The 18,921-nt window shown below is 44.6% G+C and overlaps 1 protein-coding gene across 4 annotated transcripts in view; it reads left to right on the top strand.

Moving 5' to 3' along the window:
• The window catches only part of LOC140190212 (Fc receptor-like protein 5), a 94,997-nt gene that overhangs the window by 58,253 nt on the left and 17,823 nt on the right, over positions 1-18,921 (top strand). For all 4 annotated transcript variants that reach the window (XM_072246759.1, XM_072246757.1, XM_072246758.1 and 1 more), the window contains 3 exons: positions 6,030-6,308; positions 9,661-9,939; positions 16,882-17,157. In XM_072246759.1, the coding sequence (XP_072102860.1) occupies positions 6,030-6,308; positions 9,661-9,939; positions 16,882-17,157 (834 nt within the window). The remainder of the gene's footprint in view (positions 1-6,029; positions 6,309-9,660; positions 9,940-16,881; positions 17,158-18,921) is intronic.

Genomic DNA, 18,921 nt, shown 5'->3' with positions numbered 1-18,921 from the left:
ACTTCAGAATTTCTGATATTATTTCTGAAGCGTTCATTGATGGCAATGATCTCTATTTGATTCCTTGTTCTATCTCCAGGGCTAATCCAAGTACACAATCTACGTGGATGATTTTTATGCCAAGTATTGGTGATCACTTGGTTGTTGCTGAAACACCAATCAGTAAACCTTTCTCTATTTTCATTTTTCTCCCCTAACCCAAAAGGTCTTATAATGTTATAGAAACATAGAAACATAGAAAATAGGTGCAGGAGTAGGCCATTCGGCCCTTCGAGCCGGCACCGCCATTTATTATGATCATGGCTGATCATCCAACTCAGAACTCTGCCCCAGCCTTCCCTCCATACCCCCTGATCCCCGTAGCCACAAGGGCCATATCTAACTCCCTCTTAAATATAGCCAATGAACTGGCCTCAACTGTTTCCTGTGGCAGAGAATTCCACAGATTCACCACTCTCTGTGTGAAGAAGTTTTTCCTAATCTCGGTCCTAAAAGGCTTCCCCTTTATCCTCAAACTGTGACCCCTCGTTCTGGACTTCCCCAACATCGGGAACAATCTTCCTTCATCTAGCCTGTCCAATCCCTTTAGGATTTTACACGTTTCAATCAGATCCCCCCTCAATCTTCTAAATTCCAACGAGTACAAGCCCAGTTCATCCAGTCTTTCGTCATATGAAAGTCCTGCCATCCCAGGAATCAATCTGGTGAACCTTCTTTGTACTCCCTCTATGGCAAGGATGTCTTTCCTCAGATTAGGGGACCAAAACTGCACACAATAATCCAGGTGTGGTCTCACCAAGGCCTTGTACAACTGCAGTAGTACCTCCATGCTCCTGTACTCGAATCCTCTCGCTATAAATGCCAGCATACCATTCGCCTTTTTCACCGCCTGCTGTACCTGCATGCCCACTTTCAATGACTGGTGTATAATGACACCCAGGTCTCGTTGCACCTCCCCTTTTCCTAATCGGCCACCATTCAGATAATAATCTGTTTTCCTATTTTTGCGACCAAAGTGGATAACTTCACATTTATCCACATTAAATTGCATCTGCCATGAATTTGCCCGCTCACCCAACCTATCCAAGTCAGTCTGCATCCTCTTAGCATCCTCCTCACAGCTAACACTGCCACCCAGCTTCGTGTCATCCGCAAACTTGGAGATGCTGCATTTAATTCCCTCATCCAAGTCATTAATATATATTGTAAACAACTGGGGTCCCAGCACTGAGCCTTGCGGTACCCCACTAGTCACTGCCTGCCATTCTGAAAAGGTCCCGTTTATTCCCACTCTTTGCTTCCTGTCTGCTAACCAATTCTCTATCCACATCAAACCTTACCCCAATACCGTGTGCTTTAAGTTTGCACACTAATCTCCTGTGTGGCACCTTGTCAAAAGCCTTCTGAAAATCCACATATACCACATCTACTGGTTCTCCCCTATCCACTCTACTAGTTACATCCTCAAAAAATTCTATCAGATTCATCAAACATGATTTTCCTTTCACAAATCCATGCTGACTTTGTCCGATGATTTCACCGATTTCCAAATGTGCTGTTATCACATCTTTGATAACTGACTCCAGCAGTTTCCCCACCACTGACGTTAGGCTATAATTCCCCGGTTTCTCTCTCCCTCCTTTTTTAAAAAAGTGGGGTTACATGAGCCATCCTCCAATCCTCAGGAACTAGTCCAGAATCTAACGAGTTTTGAAAAATTATCACTAATACATCCACTATTTCTTGGGCTACTTCCTTACGCACTCTGGGATGCAGACCATCTGGCCCTTGGGATTTATCTGCCTTCAATCCCTTCAATTTACCTAACACCACTTCCCTACTAACATGTATTTCGCTCAGTTCCTCCACCTCACTGGACCCTCTGTCCCCTACTATTTCTGGAAGATTATATATGTCCTCCTTAGTGAAGACAGAACCAAAGTAATTATTCAATTGGTCTGCCATGTCCTTGCTCCCCATAATCAATTCACCTGTTTCTGTCTGTAGGGGACCTACATTTGTCTTTACCAGTCTTTTCCTTTTTACATATCTATAAAAGCTTTTACAGTCAGTTTTTATGTTCCCTGCCAGTTTTCTCTCATAATTTTTTTTCCCCCCTTCCTAATTAAGCCCTTTGTCCTCCCCTGCTGAACTCTGAATTTCTCCCAGTCCTCAGGTGAGCCACTTTTTCTGGCTAATTTGTATGCTTCTTCTTTGGAATTGATACTATCCCTAATTTCTTTTGTCAGCCACGGGTGCACTACCTTCCTTGATTTATTCTTTTGCCAAACTGGGTTGAGCAATTGTTGTAGTTCATCCATGCAATCTTTAAATGCTTGCCATTGCATATCCACCGTCAATCCTTTAAGTGTCATTTGCCAGTCTATCTTAGCTAATTCACGTTTCATACCTTCAAAGTTACCCCTCTTTAAGTTCAGAACCTTTGTTTCTGAATTAACTATGTCACTCTCCATCTTAATGAAGAATTCCACCATATTATGGTCACTCTTACCCAAGGGGCCACTCACGACAAGATTGCTAATTAACCCTTCCTCATTGCTCAAAACCCTGTCCAGAATAACCTGCCCTCTAGTTGGTTCCTCGACATGTTGGTTCAAAAAACCATCCCGCATACATTCCAAGATATCCTCTTCCTCAGCACCTTTACCAATTTGGTTCACCCAATCTACATGTAGATTGAAGTCACCCATTATAACTGCTGTTCCTTTATTGCACACATTTCGAATTTCCTGTTTAATACCATCTCCGACCTCACTACTACTGTTAGGTGGCCTGTACACAACTCCCACCAGCGTTTTCTGCCCCTTAGTGTTACGCAGCTCTACCCATATCGATTCCACATCTTCCCGGCTTATGTCCTTCCTTTCTATTGCGTTAATCTCCTCTTTAAACAGCAACGCCACCCCATCTCCTTTTCTTTCATGTCTATCCCTCCTGAATATTGAATATCCCTGAATGTTGAGCTCCCATCCTTGGTCACCCTGGAGCCATGTCTCTGTGATCCCTACTATATCATAATCATTAATAACAATCTGCACTTTCAATTCATCCACCTTGTTACGAATGCTCCTTGCATTGACACACAAAGCCTTCAGGCGCTCTTTTACAACTCTCTTAGCCCTTATACAATTATGTTGAAAAGTGGCCCTTTTTAATGCTTGCCCTGGATATTTCGGCCTGCCACTTTTACTTTTCTCCTTACTACTTTTTGCTTCTACCCTCACTTTACACCCCTCTGTCTCTCTGCACTCGTTCTCATCCCCCTGTTGTGAACTAACCTCCTCACGCCTAGCTTCTTTAATTTGATTCCCACCCCCCAACCATTCTAGTTTAAAGTCACTTCAGTAGCCCTTGCTAATCTCCCTGCCAGGATATTGGTCCCCCTAGGATTCAAGTGTAACCCGTCCTTTTTGTACAGATCACGCCTGCACCAAAAGAGGTCCCAATGATCCAAAAACTTGAATCCCTGCCCCCTGCTCCAATCCCTCAGCCACGCATTTATCCTCCACCTCATCGCATTCCTACTCTCACTGTCGCGTGGCACAGGCAGTGATCCCGAGATTACTACCTTTGCGGTCCTTTTTCTCAACTCCCTTCCTAGCTCCCTATATTCTCCTTTCAGGACCTCATCCCTTTTCCTACCTATGTCATTGGTACCTATATGTACCACGACCTCTGGCTCCTCACCCTCCCACTTCAGGATATCTTGAACACGATCAGAAATATCCCGGACCCTGGCACCAGGGAGGCAAACTACCATCCAGGTCTCTGGACTGCGTCCACAGAATCGCCTATCTGACCCCCTTACTATCGAGTCCCCTATCACAACTGCCCTCCTCTTCCTTGCCCTACCCTTCTGAGCTAGAGGGCCAGACTCTATGCCGGAGGGACGGCCACTGTCGCTTCCCCCGGGTAAGCTGTCCCCCCCAACAGTACTCAAACAGGAGTACCTATTGTTAAGGGGCACAGCCACCGGGGTACTCTCTATTATCTGACTCTTCCCCTTCCCCCTCCTAACCGTGACCCACTTGTCTGCCTCCCGTGGCCCCGGTGTGACCACCTGCCTGCAACTCCTCTCTATCAACTCCTCACTCTCCCTGATCAGACGAAGGTCATCGAGCTGCAGCTCTAGTTCCGTAACGCGGTCCCTCAGCAGCTGCATCTCGATGCACTTGGCGCAGATGTAGACGTCCGGGAGGCTTGAAGACTCCAGGGCCTCCCACATCCGACACAGAGGACAGCAAACTGCCCTCACACTCATACTGCCCCTCTCCTCAAATAACAACAGAAAATGAATGCCAAACCTTCCTCGCCTTGTCGGTTTCCGCCTAAGCCCGTTGAGCCGAAGCCCTTAAGCCTTCACTCTGCTCCCGGATCACTCCGCAGTCCGCAAACTACGCTGCCCGCTCTATGAGGCTCTGTTCCTTTTAAATCTGCCGCGCTGCACTGCCCGACGTCACACGCCTGCGCAGTCCCGCTTCTCTGAATGCCGTTGGAGAAAAAAAAACGAAAATTTCAAAAATGTCTTTCTCGGCACTAGCGCTCCGACTCTCAGACTCTCAGACTTCCTTCTTCGAATCAAACCTGAAGCAGGATTTCTGCCCTTTTGAATCTGCCGCGTTGCACTGCCCGACGTCACACGCCTGCGCAGTCCCGCCTCTCTGAACGCCGTTGTAGAAAAAAAAAACGAAAATTTCAAACATGTCTTTCTCGGCACTCCCGCTCAGACTCTCAGACTCTCAGACTTCCTTCTTCGAATCAAACCCGAAGCAGGATTTCTGACCTTTTAAATCTGCCGCGCTGCACTTCCCGACATCACACGCCTGCGCTGTCCCGCCTCTCTGAACGCCGTTGGAGGAAAAAAAACCGAAAATTTCAAAAACGTCTTTCTCGGCACTCCCGCTCCGACTCTCAGACTCTCAGACTCCTTCTTCGAATCAAACCCGAAGCAGGATTTCTGCCCTTTTAAATCTGCCGCGCTGCACTGCCCGACGTCACACGCCTGCGCAGTCAGCCTCTCTGAACGCCGTTGGAGAAAAAAACCCGAAAATTTCAAAAATGTCTTTTTCGGCACTCCCGCTCCGACTCTCAGACTCTCAGACTTCCTTCTTCGAATCAACCCTTTCCTGTCCAACTTTCGAGTTAAAATTTCCCATGACTAGTTTTATATCCTGAGATTTACATTGCTTATAGGTACTGTCGAGATCTTCACAAAACTTGTTTGTATCCTCTTCATCCGCATCATTTGTTGGCGCATAGGCTTCGATTATGCTAATGTTAAAAGGGTTACCCCTTAATTTAAATAAAAGCAGCCGGTCCGATATCGCTCAATATGCGATACTTGGTACTTGTTTGCTCCAAATAATTCCAACTCCATACGTATGCTGTTAACCCCTAGAATACATTATCAGAGAACTTTTCATCGTGAATTTGCCACTGTCGGTCCATCTAATTTCTGACAGACCTAAGATATCAACTTCCAACCTCTTAATTTCATTTAATGTGTTGTACAACTATCCTTTCTGGTAAAGTGTACGGATGTACCATGTTGCTACCCTAAGCCTTTTCCTATTGCTTACAGTCTCTAGATGATGGTCTGGTGCCACCTGCAGCACATGACTACCCCCAGCGAGCGAGGTGTTGGCATTCTAATGGCACGGATTGCAGCTTATTTGGCTAAGTCGACCCTACTTTGTTGGTTATTTATGTAAGATATCCATGCAGATCAGTTCGCTACATCGGTCTATCGAGGCAGTACAAAGGGGAAAACCATAACAGAAAGCAGAATGAACTAACAAAGAATAGAATATACTTTGCAGGCAGAAAATATATTAACGACCATGCTCAGGTAGCTTGTGAGGTCAAGAGTCCATATTACTGTAGAAGAAGTCCGACCAAGATTCTTCTCATAGCGCCTTAGAAGCTGCCTTTGAGCTCGTTCGTGTCTGTTACTAATTGTCCTTTGTGCTAGTGAGCATGCTCCGTCAATGTATTCTATATCTTCACAGAACTCTTTTCCAAACCGTTGCTGAGGATCGATCATGCTCTCGAATTTTTGGAGGGAGAACTATTAACACTGGATTGCTTTGTTGAAACGATACTTTACGATGTTCCTCTGCATTACGCGTTCCACAAAGACTTCAGGGTTCTGAATGCCAATTCAGAGTTCCATGAAATGTACTTAGGAGCCCTGAGGCTGGAAAACTCGGGAACCTACTTTTGCGAAGCAAGTTCGCAGCAGCTGGATGTGAGAAAGACGAGTGAAGAGGTATTCATTTCAGTAAGAGGTACGTTTTTAAGCCAAAACGTTTATAAACCTCGCAAGCGATGACACCGAATGTGGAGATGCCGTGGGCCATGAAGTATTTATGGTTTCAGTAGGATATAAATCAACCGGTAAAGCAGAAATAATGGCAGATGGAAATGACTGAGACAAGTAGGAAGTGATGTACTCTGGGTATGTCTCCCAGGGCAAGACATGCAGTGAATGACGGGGTCCCTTGGTAGTATATTGAACATGCAGACCTACAGGTCGAAGTCCATATCTCAACGAAGGTGGCAATATAGGTTTTTCAAGCTAGTGACGACGGAATACGGCATTCCCGGCTCAGGCACTGAGCATTGGAGCTGGGACGCCATGTTACACGATGTTTCTGAGATCGCATATGTCGCATTGTGTGCACAGCTGGTCGCCATTTCATGTGAAGGGCTTTACGTTGGAGAGCAGATTCACACCGATATTAACGGGTATTACAGGTGCGGTGATGGGGCTTGAGTAGTTGAGATACATTGGAGAGGCCAAGGTTTTCTTTCATCTAGGCCCACAATAAAATATTTCACAAACTTTCTTTTATTTTAATACCCAGGAAGAGATGGATCCTGAGTCGCACGTTGAGTTGCCCGAATGTATTACTCCGTGAATCAATACAGTGAATAAACTGTTTGAATATTGTGTTTTTTTTCTAAAACGATCTAAGTTAGCATTGAAAGGTATATTCACACGAAGAGCAAATGGTAAGGAGCATTTATTCCACAGCGTTAAAACAGGTCTGCTAAAACTATCTTCATCAGGGAGCAAACAGATACCCTAATCTCCATGTGGGTCCACTGCGATAAGTGCCGTGTTTGAACGGAAGTGTTGAAGGAGTTCAAAGGTGCAATGGTTCAATTTTATGTCAGAGGGTGTATAGAGGATACAACCTGAATTATTTTTTTTCTTTCAACGAAGACATCCACGAAACAGAAGAAAAATGTAAAGGATAAACGACAGGAAGTCTTTAGAGGCCCAAAGCCCTCCTAACCCCCTCCCACGCACAAGCAGCAGTAAAAGCATCAACCTTCCCCTCCTCGCCAGCTGCCTCAACAAAAAAGCATCGCCCCACCACCCACCCTGCAATGAATAGTGAAGCCCCCCTCAGGGATCATGATCTAAAATCAATCAAACACCACAGTTCACCCGACAGTTCGATATGCCACGGGCTCTCTCTCTCATTAACACACGCGAGACAGGAATCGCTCCTGCCACAGTTAGAGGAAGCCCAACAGCTCATGGTTTCGATGTTATCGTCCGCAGCGTGGTGTATTTCGACAGCAGCCTGTACTGCTGTCTCGATGTTCCGGTTTCCCAGGACACGTTATTCGGCGTCGGCGGCGTGGAATCGGTTCGCCCAAGGGCCGCAGAACCGCACGCCAAAGGCGCCCTTCTTCCAGTCCGCTCCTGGAAATATTGATAACGCAGCCGCTCGGCGAGCTCCAAGAGCAGGGACCGACCGCCGTGAAGGGTCGCAGTTGTAGATCACGGACTCCTACAGGATCCTAGCCACCTTGAGAAGGAAAGAAGAGAGTAATTACGTATTTGGGATAATAATAATGATCATGTTTACTATCCCGAGAATAATAATTATCGAGCAAATCCGGAAAAATGAAGCAATTATCAGTATTGAAGAAAACGTAAACCAATGGAAGACATGACCCTCCATGGAGGACATCCCTACGATCTGAGCAGACTAGGTGTCGACAAAGAAGCGTCGAAAATCTGGCTCAGAGTTGCAGACCTCTTCCCAGAAACAGAAGGATTCCTTGTGGCAATCGAGCACCTGGTAGCTAACACAGAAATATCAAAAATACATAATAAAAAACTAACAAATTGAAGGCGATAAATGTAGAAAGTGCCAGCTAAAATCAGAAACAATCCAACACCTTACAGAATCCTGTAGCAGTTTAACTCAATCTGATTACCTACACTGGCACAATCAAATGTAAACATCATTCACGAAAATTCTGCTTTAAAATGAAAACTCATAAAAGAAATCATATCTTACTATAAATAAAAGCCTGATGCAGTTTTAGAGTCAGAATCCCACAAATTATATTACAAACGATCCGTTATTATAGATAGGGTAATCGATAATAATCGTTCCGATATAATAGTACAGGATAAACAAGTAAAACACCTTACTTAACAGATGTAGCCATTCCAAACACAAATAACGTATAGAAATCAAAAAGAGAAAACACCATAAGAACACTGAATTAAAAGACGATATTGAAAGACTTTGTTTGGATAGTAATATCTACCACCGGTATCATCCCAAAGGCACTACACAATAGCATTACACAATTAGGGCTACACAGCAGTATCTATGTAAATCTTCAGAAAGGTGCTACAGGAGCTTTACGTCCCACACCATCTGTTTCAGGAATAGTTACAACCTTTCAACCTTCTGAACTACCGTATGTAACGTTGCTCAAACAACTCTGAACTGGACTCATTTTCAAGGACTCTATAACTCATGCTTTTATTTATTTATTTATCTATCTATCTATCTATTTATTTATTTATTTATTTATTTATTTATTTGCACCGTTTGTCTTCTATGCGTCTCTCTTTGTGTGCATTTTGATTATATTGCATTTTTTCTGTTCTTCTGTGAATGCCTGCAAGAAAATAAACCTCGGCAGAATATGATGACATACATGTAATTTGTGTCACAATGGGGGCGCTGGGAGTGGACCCAAATGCAAGACACAGAAACACTATGTGGGGTAAACTCAACTGAGTTTATTGCTCGTTGAAAGGAGAACAAAGCAGAAGTAGGAATAGCGTACTGGACATGGACTCGGGCCTTAGGCTAGGCTGGGACTAAGGGTCTGGGCTAGCACCCGGAATCACGCACCGCCGGGGCCAGGACTTGAGACTTGGAGACGCTGGGGCCAGGACTTGAGACTTGGGGCTCGAGGCTGAGGTCTTGGCTCTTGAGGCTCGAGGCTGGGGTCTTGGCTCTTGAGGCTCGCAGTATCTTCGGTGATTTTGTGAACGCTGTCGCCCCGAATGGCTGAAAGCCGGAGACTATAAACTGCCGGTTCAGCCCAGAGTGAATTGCCTCCAATCACCAAGCCCGAGGGACACAGGAAAACAGGGAACCAAAGGGAAACAGGGAGTCGACGGTCCGGATCGTAACATACACAAAGTAAATTTAAAGGGTCCCCGATCCGGACCATGACAATTTGATAATAAATTTCTTTTGAACTTCGATTTGTAATAGCCTTTAATCTGATCAATGACATTTGACGTGAAGTACTTATTCAGCTCTTGGTTTGTAGACAATTATTCATTGATCTTATGTTATGCACTTACAGAGCTCTTCTCCAAACCAATACTACAGGCGGATTATGAAGCTGAAATATTTGAAGGAGACTCATTAATGCTCACCTGCTTTGTCCAAATGAACAGTTCCAATGCACTTCTTCAATACACATTTTACAAAGACGACGAAGCACTGGAGGGAGCTTCAGATATCAACCAAATATGGATGGAAACGGTGTCATTGCAAGACTCCGGTACATACTCCTGCGAAGCAAATACTCTGACCCAGGCTGTGGTGAAGAGCAGCAATGAAGTGTTTATTTCAGTAAACCGTAAGTACACTTATCTATGACAAACTTATTTTAAGATTTCACTTCCATTTCTGTCACTTCGAGTACTAGAGTGTATAGATTTAAGGTAATGATATGACGCAGGTGTTATTTTACGCAGAGATTGTGAGGGACTAAAACGGTGTCAGCGGTAGAAGTAAATTAAATCGTGACATTAGAGCATTTAGATAGGTACATGAATAAGTAGGCCGTGGAATAATACGGGACATGCGTTGTTGTGGTAGTTAATGGATTAAACCTATGCCACTCAGTTAGCCGCTCCCATATGGGAAGATTTCAGATACTGTACCAGCAGGGTTATCAGTAAAACGAGTTGAATAGGCTGCACACCCTCCGGGTGTCCATTTCTGTACTCTCCCTCAATATCGAACACACCATGTGTAGCTCCATTACGTTAGTTAATTTAGCGTCATGCCTGGTACACAAATGGTGTGCCGAGCGATCTGTTCATGTATTGCTCTATTTTTAAACAAAGAAGCGTAACGTCCTAATGTGGACAAATAAGTTGTCCGCATTCTGGCGTCATGCATCTCTGCTTAAAAATTACAGTATTTGTTTAAAGGCAGATTAAAAGTAGCAATTGCAGTTGGATCCACTATTTTCTCTCGGCATTCCCTTCCAGATATCGACCACTCAGAAAACTGTCTTTCAGATGATCGTTAGAACTCTTTATTCTCAACTAACTACATGAGACCAGAAGACCATAAGACAAAGGAGCAGAAGTCGGCCATTCAGCCCATCGAGTCTGCTCCGCCACTTTATCATGAGCTGATCCATTTTCCCATTTAGTCCCACTCCCCCGCCTTCTCACCATAACCTTTGATGCCCTGGCTACTCAGATACCTATCAATCTCTGCCTTAAATACACCCAATCACTTGGCCTCCACTGCCGCCCATGGCAAAAAAATTCCATAGATTCACCACCCTCTCGCTAAAAAAATTCTTCGCATCTCTGTTCTGAAGGGGAGCCCTTCAATCCTTAAGTCATGCCCTCTCGTACTAGACTCCCCCATCATGGAAAAGAACTTTGCCACATCCGCTCTGTCCATGCCTTTGAACATTCGAAATATTTCTATGAGGTCCCCCTCATTCTTTTAAACTCCAAGGAATACAGTCCAAGAGCGGACAAACGTTCCTCATATGCTAACCCTCTCATTACCGGAATCATTCTAGTGAACCTTCTCTACCCTCTCCAACGTCAGCACATCCTTTTTAAATAAGGAGCCCCAAACTGCCCACAGTACTCCAAGTGAGGTCTCACCAGTGCCTTATGGAGCCTCAACATCACATCCCTGCTCCTATACTCTATTCCTCTAGAAATTAATGCAAACATTGCGTTCGCCTTCTTCACCACCGACTCAAGCTGGAGGTTAACCTTAAGGGTATCCTGCACGAGGACTCCCAAGCCCCTTTGCATCTCAGAACTTTGAATTCTTTCCCGATTTAAGTAATAGTCTGCCCTTTCATTTCTTCTGCCAAAGTGCATAACCATACGTATTCCAACATTGTATTTCATTTGCCACTTCTTCCAATCTATCCAAGTCTCTCTGCAGACTCTCTGTTTCCGCAGCACTACCGGCCCCTCCACCTATCTTTGTATCATCAGCAGACTTTGCCACAAAGCTATCTATTCCATAATCTAAATCGTTTATGTAAACGTAAAAAGAAGCGGCCCCAACATGGACCCCTGTGGAACACCACTGGTAACGGGCAGCCAACCAGAATAGGATCCCCTAATTCCCACTCACTGTTTCCTGCAAATCAGCCAACCCCCTATCTACGTATGTAACTTTCCCATAATTCTATGGGCTCTTATTTTGTTAAGCAGCCTTATGTGGGGCACCTTGTCAAAGGCCTTCTGAAAATCCAAATATACAACATCCACTGCATCTCCCTTGTCTAGCCTACTTGTAATTTCCTCAAAAAATTGTAATAGGTTTGTCAGGCAGGATTTTCCTTTAAGGAATCCATGCTGAGTTCTGCCTATTTTGTCATATGCCTCCAGGTACTCCCTAACCTCATCCTTGACAATCGACTCCATCAACTTCCCAACCACTGATGTCAAGCGAACAGGTCTATAATTTCCTTTTTGCTTCCTTGCCCCCTTCTTAAATAGCAGAGTGACATTTGCAATCTTCCAGTCCTCCAGAACCATGCCAGAATCTATCGACTTTTGAAAGATCATTGCTAATGCCTCCGCAATCTCCACAGCTACTTCCTTCAGAACACGAGGGTGCATTCCATCTGGTCTGGGAGATTTATCTACCTTCAGACTATTCAGCTTCCTGAGTACTTTCTCTGTCGTAATTGTGACTACGCAAACTTCTCTTCCCTGCTACCCTTGAGTGTCCGGTATCCTGCTGTCTTCCTCAGTGAAGACTGATGCAAAATACTGGTTCAGTTCCTCCGCTATCTCCTTATCTCCCATTACAATTTCTACAGCATGATTTTCTATCGGTCCTATATCTACTGTCACCCGTCTTTTACCCTTTATATACTTGAAAACGTTTTTAGTATCCTCTTTGATATTATTTGCTAGCTTCCTTTCATAGTTCATGTTTTCCCTCTTAAAGACTTCCTTAGTTTCCTTTTGTAAGCTTTTAAAAACTTTCCAATCCTCTGTCTTCCCACTAATTTTTTCTTCCATGTATGCCCTCTCCTTTGCTTTAACTTTGGCTTTGATTTCTCTTGTCAGCCAAGGTTGCATCCTTTTTCCATTCGAAAATTTCATCTTTTATGGAATATATCTGTCTTGCACCTTCTTCACTTCTCGCATAAACTCCTGCCACTGCTGCTCTGCTGTCCTTCTCGCCAGTGTCCCTTTCCTGTCAACTTTGGCCAGTTTCTCTCTCATGTCACTGTAATTTCCTTTACTCCACTGAAATACCGACACATCTGTTTTTGGCTGCTATTTTTCAAATTTCACAGTGGACTCAATCATGCTATGATCACTACCTCCTAAGGGTTCCTTCACTTCAATCTCTCTAATCACCTCCGGTTCATTACGTCTGGCTACCTGCCTATTCCTCCGATACACCGTGTATCCTTGGCCGTTCAGCTCCCAGAGACATGCATCCTTTAGCCACGTCTCAGTGGTGGCCACAATATCATACCTGCCAATCCGTAGCTGTACGACAAGATTATCCACCTTATTCCTTATGCTGCGTGCATTTAGGTATAACACCTTAAGACCAGGATTTAGTACTTTTTGCTTTGATTGCACTGCAACTTTATTGCACTGCAACTCATCCTAATGGCTGCAAATTTGCCCCATCACCTGCCTGTCTTTCCTGACATCTTTACTGCTCACTATATTAGATTTATTTCTGTTCTCCCCTTCTTCGCTCTATCATTCCGGTTCCCATCCCACTGCCAAATTAGTTTAAACCCTCCTTAACAGCTCTTTTAAACCTTCTCGCCAGGATATTGGTCCCCTTCAGGTTCAGGTGCAACCCGTCCATTTTGAACAGGTAATACTTCCCCCAGAAGAGATCCCAATGATCCAAGAATCTGAAACCCTGCCCCCTGCACCATCTTTCAGCCACGCATTCATCTGCCTCATCCTACTCTTCCTGCCCACTGGCACATGGCACAGGTAGCAATCCCGAGAGTACTACCCTGGAGGTCCTGCTTCTCAGCTTCCTTCCAAACTCCCGGAACTCTCTCTTCAGGACCTCCTCCCTTCTCCTATCTATGTTCATTGGTACCAACATGTACCAAGACAACTGGCTGCTCGCCCTCTCCCTTCAGAATATTCTGGACCCGATCCGAGACTTTCCGTACCCTGGCATCTGGGAGGCAACACACCATGTGGGTATCTCTATGAGGCTCACAGAATCTCCTGTCTGTTCCCCTGACTATGGAATCCCCTATGACTACCGCATTCCTCTTCTCCCTCCTTCCCTCCTGCACAACAGCGCCAGGCTCGGTGCCAGAGACCTGGCTACTGTGGGCGTCCCCTGTCAGGTCATCCCCCTCAGCAGCATCCAGAACAAGATACTTGTTGCTGAGGGGGACTGCCACAGGGACAACCAACTCTGCGATCTCTTACTTTTTCTACACCACCCCCTCCACACGAGAAAATACTCTGTTTATCTACTGTGTTTATTCCTCTCATCATCTTTTGCACGTTCGCCATGGAATCCTTTAGTCTCCTTCCGACCAGGGAAAACAATTGCAGCTTTTCCAATCGCTCTGCTTAAACAAAGTCTCATAATCCAGGCAACGGTCAGGCGAACCTCATGTGCACTCTTTCCAGCGCAAACCCACACTACCTCTGGTGTGGAGCACGCAGTACCCCAAGCGTGTTCTAATCTGTCTTTTGTAAAATTACATCACAAAGCCCCATTTCTTATATCCTAAGAAGTGAATCACGCTATGTATTTCCTTTAGATTTGTATCAACCACGTTGTCATTTTCAGGTATCCACAGACTGTGGGATTAATTTATTCAATTTCATTACTCTTTAGATGAATACGTCTGTCCTCAGTTATTGTTAATGTATTCAGCATTCCACTTTTGATAAAATAGACCATTTTATCTTTTGGTATGTTCCCGCTTGCTCGAAAGTAATGCGTGAAAATTACACTGCAATTGTAAGTATTTTTCAGAAACAATTCGTCCACAGAACGAAAGCTGGTCAGGCCAATATTTTTCCAACATTTCATAATGCACCAAATATGAAACCACTCAGATCATGTGCGAGGCATCATATGAATATTAAGAAAGAGCAATTCGGTTCTATGTCTGTTTAAAATCGATGATATTAAATTTAGCTGAAGTTATTTCGTCCCGCTCATTTTGAATTGTGATGCAATGTCAAAGGAAAAATATTGCAGACATTCAGCCTTTCTCTGCCCTTCATAATTTTGTACACTGAACAATGTCACAGCTCAAACCCATTCATTTCAAGGAAAAAACTCTCGCCTGCCCAACATCTCGGCTCCAAATCAGTGCAGTGCAGTATCTGGCCACGTTGAGTAGGCGGCGTTTCCAGTTGATTGCATTCTTTATTGAGGCCACAAAAGTACATAACAGGGTTAAAAAAAAAGACTGAATTCAGTGCGCAAATATCTTGGATGTAGAGGAAATTGGCTTCGATCAGGCGGTTGGCAGCTTTCGTAGTTGAGATAAGTTTCGGATGAATAGGAAAGCAAATGTTTCAAGTTCTGTCAAACTAGAGGCATAGCACGTTGATGCCACCAAACATAAATAAGGTGATTTCTCACTTATAGTTTGATTTGATCTTATAGCGCTTAAAAGAAAGTCCTTTAGCCATTGCAGAGCGCACAGCCTTCTAGTAGAATGTATTAAGTTCGATTTCCCACTTCTCTCCCCTGTAATCTATTCAATATCAGCAGCTCCTCAGTTGTGTCCTGTTCTGCAGCTGCTATGCATTTACGCCGGGGTAACCTACAGAGGAAATTGTCTTCCGGCATATTATTGGGATGTGGGGAAAAAACAGCGTTCTGTACAAACCCGACGCAGACTGGGAGACCGCTTTGCTGAACATCTACGCTCTGTCCGCCAGAGAAAGCAGGATCTCCCAGTGGCCACACATTTTAATTCCACATCCCATTCCCATTCTGACATGTCTATCCACGGCCTCCTCTACTGTAAAGGTGAAGCCACACTCAGGTTGGAGGAACAACACCTTATATTCCGTCTGGGTAGCCTCCAACCTGATGGCATGAACATCGACTTCCCTAACTTCCGCTAAGGCCCCACCTCCCCCTCGTACCCCATCTGTTACTTATTTTTACGCACACATTCTTTCTCTCACTCTGCTTTTTCTCCCTCTGTCCCTCCTAATATACCTCTTGCCCATCCTCTGGGTCCCCCCCCCCTTGTCTTTCTTCCCGGACCTCCTGTCCCATGATCCTCTCGTGTTCCCTTTTGCCTATCACCCGTCCAGCTCTTGGCTCTATCCCTCCCCCTCCTGTCTTCTCCTATCATTTTGGATCTTCCCCTCCCCCTCCAACTTTCAAATCCCTTACTCACTCTTCCTTCAGTTAGTCCTGACGAAGGGTCTCGGCCTGAAACGTCGACTGCACCTCTTCCTGCAGATGCTGCCTAGCCTGCTGCGTTCACCAGCAAATTTGATGTGTGTTGCTTGAATTTCCAGCATCTGCAGAATTCCTGTTGTTTTCTGTACAAACACACTTGGTCACATGGAAGTAAATCGGATAGTTTCCAGACAATCACCACCGACGGACAGGTTCACAGCCGGGTCTCATAGCTGCGAGGCGGCAGTAATGCTCTGTCTAAGATGTAATACATTTTACCTCGAGAACACTCAGTTACAGAACACTACAGCAAGTACGTGGGTGAGGCGGGAGATAACTCTTTGAAGTCTGAGCTGAGCGCATGATGTTGCACAAAACATGGGAGAATGTAACTTTTTTGTAATGGAAGTATTTATTTAAAAACAGAATTTTATGAATCTTTATAAAATGAAAGAAAAACCTTTCAATGCTGGATACATTTTCGTGAACCCGGTTTGAGCCCTCTCCAATGTCAGCAATCCTTTCTTTGATAAGGGGCCCAAAACTGTTCAAAATACTGCAGTGGATTATTGGGACTAGGCCAGACAGGATCTTGACTGGTATGGACGTGTTGCCGCAGAGCACCCGCTTCCGTGATCTATTAGTCTATGACTCAGTAATGCTAACAGAGTTTAAAACTAAATTTATTTAAGAGAGAATGTTGGTTGGACGGACGGACAGTTAAAGTTAATTCTTGACTGGATGCCAAACACTCTAAACATTTTACATCGATAGGAAGTTCAACATGTTCCTAAATCAGGGTATTTCTCCAAGTCACGAGAAATCGGTTTCCTTTTTGGAACTACGGATGTCTGTCCAAATCAGAAGATCTTAAATATGTGATAACTATTTCAAGTCCATATTTTCTTCCTCTTTGCAGATAGTTTCTCAAAACCGACATTGAGGGCAGAATCCGAGACACAATTATTTGAAGGCCAGATTTTAAAGCTTGCGTGTCAAGTTGAAGTTTTTCGACCGGTTACGCTGGCTTTCGCATTTTACAAAGATGGAGCGGCTCTCAATTACTTCTATGATGAGAATTTTTACGTTTCGAGGGTATCTTGGCCAGACGATTCGGGCATTTACCAATGTCAAGTGACTGCTCTGCGAGGCGTAGTGAAGATGATGAGTGATCAGCTTTCCATCTCAGTCCGAGGCACGTAAAACTCCTCCCGATTGCTTACTGGTTTTGACAACCGTGGCAAATGTTCTCGAAGAATGCTTCATTCTAGACGGGCATTTGTATGGACGTCAATTGACAAAGGGGTGGGGGTTGAGTTGTTTGAAGGAAAAGTTCTCAAGCAATATGCATTTAATTATCGCTTTCCTACACAATGTGATAATAACCCTAAGGATAGGAAGCATACTGTAAATTGATTTTAAGTTAATATCTCCAGCGATGAGTGCTTAAAGAACAAACCATTCGCCCCGTGGTGCCCATTCTGACTCTCAGAAAAATACCATCAAAGAATTCCCCTAATTTCCCAATGAAATAATGCGACATAATTTGGCAAGGTATTGCAGGGGGAAGTGGCTAAGAGAAGTGCTACTGATGCATTGAGAGAAATTATACCGGGGAAGTCATACACAGTAAACGGGCGACCTGATGGATATGTATAGATACTGTAGATGTTTATCATGAGGGGAATGGATACAGTGGATTGTCAAAGTCTCATTGGTAGGGTCGGGGAGGTCTGTATTAGGATGATATGTTTATATTGGAAGTCGAACGATATAAAGGAGAACTGAGGGGTCGTTTTATCATACAGAAAGTCGTGGGTGCATGGAATGTGCTGTCAGCGAAATTGGGAGAGTTGTTAGTGGGATCGTGGGGGAGGAAGAGAGAGAGAGATAGATAGATAGAGAGAGAGACAGAGAGAGAGAGAGAGAGAGAGAGAGAGAGAGAGAGAGAGAGAGAGAGCGCTACCCACTGCATGGTACAATTGCAGCAGGGATTTCCACACTCGTCCATTTACCTTATACAGGACAGAGTAATATTTTGTTCGCAGAGTCAGATGCAATCTGCTATTCTTACCAACCCTGCCAATGCGACTCTGACAGTCTACTGTATCCATTCTCCTCATGATAAACATCCATCAGGTCACCATTCAGCATCGTTCGATCCAGAGGAAAAGAAGCCGCACCCTTTCCGGTATTTCCTTATAACTCAAGACACCCAGCCTCAGTAACAAACTCGTGAAGCTTTTCTGCACTTTTTCCAGCATACTAGGATGCTACCTGTAGCTGGGCGACTGTAATTTCAAACTTCACTCAAACTGAAGAATCACCAACATCTCGTACAGCAGTAAAGTGACGTCCCATCTCCTTGTATTAACTATTCTGTACAGTCGTCATGATTTAACTCTGTGACGGATCTTTCTGATATTATGCAAACATAATACACACACACACACACACACACACACACACACACACGTGTTTGACTTTCCACTTGTACCGTTCTTTCTCTCTTTCTCCCTCTGACGTTCTCCATTGAACTACAAGATCATTAGACATAGGAGCAAGACATATGTCATTCGGCCATTCGTGTCTGCTCCGGCATTTTATCATGGCTGATTTATTGTCCTTCTGAATTTCACTCCCCTGCCTTCTCCCCATAACTGTTGACACCTTTAATAATCAAAAGCCTATCAAGTAAAGTAAAGGCATCCGTTAGACCTGCGAGACCATGGATCTGCGCCTGGAAAGTCTTCACTCTCCAGGGCACAGGCCTGGGCAAGGTTGTATGGAAGACCAGCAGTTGCCCATGCTGCATGTCTCCCCTCTCCATGACACCAATGTTGTCCAAGGAAAGGGCATTAGGACCCATACAGCTTGGCACCAGCGTCGTCGCAGAGCAATGTGTGATTAAGTGCCTTGCTCAAGGACACAACAGGTCGCCTCGGCTGGGGCTCGAACT

Source organism: Mobula birostris, chromosome 29 (assembly GCF_030028105.1).
Source record: "Mobula birostris isolate sMobBir1 chromosome 29, sMobBir1.hap1, whole genome shotgun sequence".
NCBI lineage: Eukaryota > Metazoa > Chordata > Chondrichthyes > Myliobatiformes > Myliobatidae > Mobula > Mobula birostris.
This window is presented reverse-complemented; position numbering and strand designations above follow the sequence as displayed.